The 8,487-nt window shown below is 36.4% G+C and overlaps 1 protein-coding gene across 1 annotated transcript in view; it reads right to left on the bottom strand.

The window, feature by feature from the left end:
• Positions 1 to 4,378: 4,378 nt before the first annotated feature.
• Positions 4,379 to 8,487, bottom strand: part of LOC107702272 (uncharacterized) — a 6,651-nt gene continuing 2,542 nt past the window's right edge. The window contains exons 2-4 of the mRNA XM_016504530.1: positions 5,170 to 5,370; positions 4,668 to 5,075; positions 4,379 to 4,485 (exon numbers count right to left, since the gene is read on the bottom strand). Of these exons, the coding sequence (XP_016360016.1) occupies positions 4,379 to 4,485; positions 4,668 to 5,075; positions 5,170 to 5,370 (716 nt within the window). The remainder of the gene's footprint in view (positions 4,486 to 4,667; positions 5,076 to 5,169; positions 5,371 to 8,487) is intronic.

Genomic DNA, 8,487 nt, shown 5'->3' with positions numbered 1-8,487 from the left:
GTCTTATGTACACTTCCACAACTCTTACCCTGCGTATGCAAATCTTTTTGACGTCATTCTACCTTCATAATAATGGCAGTTGAGGCTGCTCTCGTCGGGAAATATGAGCACTGAGCGCCGGCTACTGGGCTGATCGCGTGGAGCTCCCGTCTCCGAAATCGGCTAAGCACATTTTAAAATAGGCGCTGTTTTTATAAATAAACCGCAGATTTGCAAAAAATTTTTTTAAATAAAATGCAAATGGTGGTTGAAATACAATGCTGCGTGAACTCAACCAATCAGCATGTTCAGCGCTCAAGTCCCGCCCTTGAAAGTTCCAGAACTTTGAAAAAGTACTACCTCGCGAGCAGGGACTTTCTGAGGGGCAATTTTTTACCCGGAACTTTATTTAGATCCTGGTTCCTGCGGTGGAAACACACCGAGTACCGGCCCAAAGTCCCTAGTTCCTGGGGAAAGTTCCTGCAGTGGAAACGCGGCTTTAGGTTTCAATTTTTAAAGCACCCCCATCTTCTTCATGACCGGAACAAGAAAAGCTTCGATGATGCAGGTAAGCTGGAGATGGAAAAAAACATAATGGGAAAGAGTGTAAACAAACATTAAATTAATACTTGTTGCTTCTACATAATTCATCGAGTAACTGAAACATACATAGTCACTTACTAGGTGGTTCACAGTGGCCCTGTGCTGCCAGATGTTGGAGCTGATTTGACTTTTTAAACTCTGTAAAAATAACAATATTTATTAAAAAATGTATCTTGTAGAATTCTAGAACCATGGCATCATCAGACAGCCAGGAGGCCATCTGTAGTGTAATTTATTCTGCCCCAAGCAACATACTGGCATCAAAGACCTACCGATCATCAGCTTGTGTGATCATCAATGTGACCGGATGAGACATTATGCAAGATTCAAAAACTGTTTCAGGCTATACTGGATAGGAGCTAGTAGTGACATCAAAATGCCAAGAGCATAGCATCAGACATCAGTTGATGGATGAAGAAATCAGTGAGGACATCTTTTTGAAGTATTCATTTGCTTTGTAAAGTCTCCACTTACATTGAATTTAAAGCATACAAATGCTATGTTTAATATTAAAAAACACATGACACGCTTGAGGGTTTTGACTTTTGAGGCGTTTTTTATCCAAACTAATAAATTATCACCATTATAAAGAGGAAAACAATACACATCTTTTATTTATAATTTTCATGAAGTGCACACAGTTTGTTTTGTAGATATATGTTTACCTTCCTTTGCTATTGAGACATTACATTGCCCCTCTTCCTCATCTTTATTTTGCTCTTCTTCATCTAATGAGGACTCTGGAAACAAATTTTAAGCAATTTTTTATTTATTATTATTTTTTTATTTTATTTTTTGCATAGCCCTTTTCAAACAATTCAATACATATTGTTTTAAAGCAACTTTACAAATAAGTTAATGCCTTATAAGGCATATACATGGTTGCATTTAGCAGATTAGAGCTTGCTTATATATATACTGTATATATATATATATATATATATATATATATACACACAGTATTACAGTATATATATATATATACATAAATGTGTAAATGTGTTGTGCATCCCGTTCATACCTGTAATCTCATAGATTGGTGACATTCCTAAAACATGAGAGACAATTATAAAATATTACACACACAGGCCATGACTCTATAAGGGAATATACTGTATAGGAGACTAAATACAGATACAATTTATACAGTCTCATCCAGTATACACTGGATGTGAATATCTACACACACATACTGTACATACATTGTTGTGTGCGTGTGTGAAATAGTTCAACCAAAATTGAAAGTTTCTTAAAGGGAACAAAAATAGAATTAGCAGAATGTCTGCTATTTCATGCAATTAAAGCGAATGGTGACCACAGCCCATGGCACACAACGTTATCATATGGCTCCAGAAGAGTCACATAATATGTGCTTTTGTGTCCCTTTAAAGCTTACCATCCCCTGAACCCCATTCACTTTCATTATATGGAAATGAACAGCATGAACATTCTCAAAACATCTTTATTTATATTCCACAGAAAAAAGAAAGTCAACTGGTTGGAACAGCATGAGATGAATAAAGGATGACAGAATTTTCATTATTAAATCAATTCAGGGACACTTCGCCTGTAATTATTGTACTCTGTCACAATGCATAAAAATATCCAAAAACTTACTTCTCTTGAGGTCAGCTACCTTCAGAAGGTGTTCTGGGAAAGTATAGATTGAGAGTTAGTGGTCTGGAGAAGTAAGGAAACTCAGTGCTGGTTAAAGATGCAAGGTTACTTCACAGCTTTGTGATAAAGCACATATCTCTTCTGGGTGCAGAATGATAGAACAGGTTGTTTGTTTACCGTCTGTTCTGTTCTCCACTGAAGAGATCTGAGAGAATACAGCACCATCTGCAGAGATGAAAGAGACTGAAATTGATCAGCCTTTAATAACTTATGAAATAATTGAAAATATAAAAACGATATACAAATAGAACACACAAACCCTGTGTGTTATTAGCAATCTACATGTATAATGCCCTGTCAATATATTTTCCAGTTTCCTTTATGCAGTTCACTTATTCACCAATTTCTTTACTGGACACTGAAAGCACTAAAACTCAAAATAATACTAACAAAAAAAGCATCACACACAAACAAAAAAGTATGCATTAGCATATTTTTGAACATGGTTTTTATGGTAATACCATGGTAGCCTTCATGGTAGTCCTCCAAGTTCCTTGGACATGGCAATAACTTAGTGCCATGGCGCTAGTACTTTTTGTAAGATATTTATTTACACAAATGAAGAATAGTTGCTTTAAAAAAAGACACATTTGCCTAACGATCATAAGACATAAACACTTGCTTACCACTTATGCTGCATATTGCTATGGACACATCAGGGGCATCTCTCATTACTGAAAGTAAAGATGAGAGAATTAATCAGCACAATCATTGAAAATATTTGTGACTCTATAAACGTTTTAGTGTCACTCACAATTTCCATTTTGTTTCCTGAGCTCTTTGAACTGATGTCCACTGGCTGAAACCGGCACAAATGCGGCCAAACTGGACTTTCCTAAAGTGAGAAGACCAAAATTAGATATATCTATAAATAAATCTAATGTGGATGCATTGTGAATTATGGATTCCAAGTTGAAACGTTCATGATGTGCCAAAGGGCTGTTGGGCCTGACTAGATTTGTTTTGTTGAAGTGATACTCACGTTTTCTGCTCTTTAAGATCAGGCTGCCCACACTCACTAGTGTCACCACAACCACAGTCAGTACCAGAGCCAACCACACCGAAGTGATCACACACCACCGGCCATCTAACAACAAGGAAAATGAAGTACAACAGCAACTGAAAACTTAAAAGAGAGAACGAGTACAGCATAACTTGAATAAAATATGTATAGCATATAACAATACAATACTTAAACATCAGACGCTCCAAGTTTACACTATTCCCTTGACTTCTAAGTCTTGCCAAGTTCATCATACAGATGAACTTGTATGAGTCTGGCAGTGTGCTGTCTGAAAGGATTTGTGGTTTTGGATAAGACAAACACTGAGTAGACTGGCTTGATGTATGGCTATAATATATTTATCAAAAGTTAGGTTGAATTATGAAGTCCTGCTGTCTCTTTCCATGCCCGAATCAATAGACAGGATAAAAGACAGTCTCAGCTCTCCTTCAGAAGGAATTTATGAGGGAGGTAGAGAGACTTGGGTGAGAAGGAGTCACGGCAGAAGTATGTTTTGGGAATAATATGTATTTGATACATATTGTAAATATATGTTCCAACTTATTTATACTAATTTATTATTGTTGTTGTTGTTATTAGTATATTTGTACATTTTTATTTATTAATTTACTTTTTACAAAATGTGCTATGAAAAGTTCAAGAAAAATCCAGATGCTGGTATTTATATATTCTGATTTTAAAATATACAACAATAGAAAAACCATATATAAAACATTTATATAATTTATAAAAAAAAAAAATATATATATATATATATATTTATTTTTAAATTTTTTTAAATAAATGTTTTTTTTTCTGACTGTTGTCATACATTTTAATGTCAGAATGAATATATATATCATATATCAATATATCAAACATATAAAATACAATATTGTAATACAGTATAGTGCAGGCCCAAGGATCTACAGTAAATGTCTGTATGTATCTCTGCATGTATATCTTCTTCCTGTTCCTCACGTATTTGCTTTCTGAACTTTTGTCCTGAAACTAAATCATTAAATAAATAATAAAACAAAATGATTTGAAATGCTAAAAGTGCAATGTTGCTTGAGAAGTAGAAAAGATAGACTTAGACTTAAGGTCAAGGTCAGGTTATACAGTATAGTGCAGGCCCAAGGATCTACAGTAAATGTCTGTATGTATCTCTGCATGTATATCTTCTTCCTGTTCCTCACGTATTTGCTTTCTGAACTTTTGTCCTGAAACTAAATCATTAAATAAATAATAAAACAAAATGATTGGAAATGCTAAAAGTGCAATGTTGCTTGAGAAGTAGAAAAGATAGAGATAAAAGACTTAAGGTCAAGGTCAGGTTTATTGTCTTTTGTCTTCTGTGTAGCAGAGCATTGTTGCAGACAGCAGTTTTCTGACAGTTTCTCACCTCTTCTTGTTTGCGTCGCTGGAAATGCAGCTGATCTTGCTGTTTCATTTTGCTCCTGGTAGTAAAAGAGGAAACTGCTGCTGCTGGTTGGTTGGCACTTCAGCTCATTCGTAGAAGCTGTTGCTTGGAAAGATAGTGTAGTTGTTTTGAGCGAAGAGGCGGCTGGGTTTGCAGAAGTAATGGTTTTTAAAATCGAGGTGTCTTGTGTCGGAGTGCTGGTGTTTTCATGCATAGATATGTCCAGATCTGGACATTTGCTGTCGTCTGGTGGGAGGTAGCAGTAGAAGAGTCTCTGGTCATTTTGGGGTCCAGTGTACAGATCAGTGTTGTTGAGAAACACAAACACACTAATGTTCCATCCAGAGAGATTGCCTGCCTTCATTGTCAGTACCACCTTTACATGCTCTCCTATGAAATGTACAACATGCACACAGTTAGTATTATTGGTTATTACTGTAGACAATAATATAATAAATATAATATAATATAATATACATTCCACCTGACTGTGAAGTATTGTTGTAGAGAAGCTGCAGATCCATTTCAGTCTTACACAGATACCAACCGTCACCATGTTTGTTTTGACTGCTGGCATTTATCGTTTCTGTCTCACATGGAGGGTCAGCCGGAGTACACACCTGTGCATCATTTTCAGGAGTGCAAGGGTCAAACAGCTCACAGAGAAACTCAATTTGTGATATTTCTGAGAACCAAAAAAAAAAAGATGCTCTTACTTCAGATTTTAATAATTTAAAACACATTCTGTTTAAAATACAATACATTCTGTGTCTACAGTAAAGAAAAGGAAAAGTTCTTAAACCCATGTTCCCAACATTTAAGTTCTTAAAGGGGACATCGGATGCAAAATTCACTTTTACAGGACATGGTGTTTGCATATAAATGTGTCTTAGCAGTGTGGACACAAACCACCCTACAATGATAAAAATCCATTCACTCCTATTTCTTAATCCTCAAAAAACCTAAACAGTCTCAATTTTCAAGCGTTTTGATTTTCTGAGCAGTATGACATCATACTGTTCAGGCCCCGCCCAGGACCGCTAATGGACTGTCCTGTATTAGCATATTTCCGCCCTCAGCCACCTGTACGCTGTCCGCCATTTTCTTCGCGTTTAAGAGGCTGTAGCGACAGTACTGTTCAGGCCCCGCCCAGGACCGCTAATGGACTGTCCTGTATTAGCATATTTCCGCCCTCAGCCACCTGTACGCTGTCCGCCATTTTCTTCACGTTTAAGAGGCTGTAGCGACAGCAATGTCTCGTAAGCAATGCAGGTGTTTTGTAGTTGGATGTAAAAGTGAGCATAAGAGTCTTTATTGTCTCCCAACATCTGATCCACTGAGGACATAGTGGATTAGTTTTGTTTTTAATGGTAACACGAGGGGCGGGGTGACCAGAGCTCATTATCATTTAAAGAAACATGCATTATATTAAAACATTTTTTTTTCTTCAATATGATTTCTGGACATTTGTATGGCCCTGATATTTTTTACTTCATACCCCCACCCCCAAAAATATCAAAATGAATTTTAATTCAGAAATTTAAAACAAGGTTGTCATAGAAGAGGTGTATTCAAGCTATTGTATGTATGAATTTTTTCATATATTTTTAATTTTTCTTTTTAATTAAAGTGCCCCTATTATGGATTTTTGAAAATGACTTTTCATGCAGTGCATAACACAGCTCTAAGTGAATGAAAACATCCTGCAAAGTTTTAAATCTGAAAGTGCACCGTGTATAAAGTAATTGTCTCTCAAAAGAAAGAGTCGATTCTGAATCATTAAACTAGTCATTTTTAAAACAAATCCCAAGCCGTTTCATGTTGACGTCAACATGAAACATTAGCATATTGCCCGCCCACTTGTTGGTCTTTTCCCGTTGGTCTGAATGAAAATGCTAATTCATTTTTTGCCACTAGGTGCCGCTTTTGGAGCGGTAAAATAGCGGTTTCCCCGGTAAGGGCTGTACACAAAGCAGCACTGCCTATCACAAACGCTGCTTTATCAGGCATTACAGGCGTGATGAAATGAAAATGAGACCAATCGGACCAATCACAGCAGATTAGCGTCACGCAAAGGACGGGTTTGCATATTATAAGACAATGAAAGTGTTTTTTGACCTTGCATGCATGTCAACCTGTTGTTGGGGACTCCCAAAACCAAAATATGAACCTTTCATTACCCATAATAGGGGCACTTTAATAGATCATTGACCTATCTATCATCCAACATCATTTACACAGACACTAAACACTAAAATAACAGGTTTTAATAGATTACAGCAAAAATTTAAAGTTATTATCATTTGCTAATTGTGCTACTTCCTCTATCATCTGACCCCATTATCACACATTTAAAACTGTATTTAATATTTTGCGATGTTCTTCCTGTTTTCTCTTTTCTGTTACTGTTGGTAAGTTAGAGTGACATTTCCTGTTTTACAACACACCAACCTTGTTTTAAAAGGACAGAATGAGGATGAATGAGTAATTTGCTCATAGACAGTCTAAAACCATGGAAACGCATATATATATATATATATATTGGTAAGCAATGCAGGTGTTTTGTAGTTGGATGTAAAAGTGAGCATAAGAGTCTTTATTGTCTCCCAACATCTGATCCACTGAGGACATAGTGGATTAGTTTTGTTTTTAATGGTAACACGAGGGGCGGGGTGACCAGAGCTCATTATCATTTAAAGAAACATGCATTATATTAAAATATTTTTTTTCTTCAATATGATTTCTGGACATTTGTATGGCCCTGATATTTTTTACTTCATACCCCCACCCCCAAAAATATCAAAATGAATTTTAATTCAGAAATTTAAAACAAGGTTGTCATAGAAGAGGTGTATTCAAGCTATTGTATGTATGAATTTTTTCATATATTTTTAATTTTTCTTTTTAATTAAAGTGCCCCTATTATGGATTTTTGAAAATGACTTTTCATGCAGTGCATAACACAGCTCTAAGTGAATGAAAACATCCTGCAAAGTTTTAAATCTGAAAGTGCACCGTGTATAAAGTAATTGTCTCTCAAAAGAAAGAGTCGATTCTGAATCATTAAACTAGTCATTTTTAAAACAAATCCCAAGCCGTTTCATGTTGACGTCAACATGAAACATTAGCATATTGCCCGCCCACTTGTTGGTCTTTTCCCGTTGGTCTAAATGAAAATGCTAATTCATTTTTTGCCACTAGGTGCCGCTTTTGGAGCGGTAAAATAGCGGTTTCCCCGGTAAGGGCTGTACACAAAGCAGCACTGCCTCTCACAAACGCTGCTTTATCAGGCATTACAGGCGTGATGAAATGAAAATGAGACCAATCGGACCAATCACAGCAGATTAGCGTCACGCAAAGGACGGGTTTGCATATTATAAGACAATGAAAGTGTTTTTTGACCTTGCATGCATTCGTTTTTAAAATGAATCCCAAGCCGTTTCATGTTGACGTCAACATGAAACATTAGCATATTGCCCGCCCACTTGTTGATCTTTTCGCATTGGTGTGAATGAAAATGCTAATTCATTTTTTGCCACTAGGTGCCGCTTTTGGAGCGGTAAAATAGCGATTTCCCCGGTAAGGGCTGTACACAAAGCAGCACTGCCTATCACAAACGCTGCTTTATCAGGCATTACAGGCGTGATGAAATGAAAATGAGACCAATCGGACCAATCACAGCAGATTAGCGTCACGCAAAGGACGGGTTTGCATATTATAAGACAATGAAAGTGTTTTTTGACCTTGCATGCATGTCAACCTGTTGTTGGGGACTCCCAAAACCAAAATATGAACCTTTCAT

The sequence above is a fragment of the Sinocyclocheilus anshuiensis genome, unplaced genomic scaffold (genome assembly GCF_001515605.1).
Source record: "Sinocyclocheilus anshuiensis isolate Anshui unplaced genomic scaffold, SAMN03320099.WGS_v1.1 scaffold86, whole genome shotgun sequence".
In the NCBI taxonomy this organism is placed as follows: Eukaryota; Metazoa; Chordata; class Actinopteri; order Cypriniformes; family Cyprinidae; genus Sinocyclocheilus; species Sinocyclocheilus anshuiensis.
The sequence above is the reverse complement of the archived record's forward strand: the minus strand, read 5'-3'. Positions and strand labels throughout refer to the sequence as shown.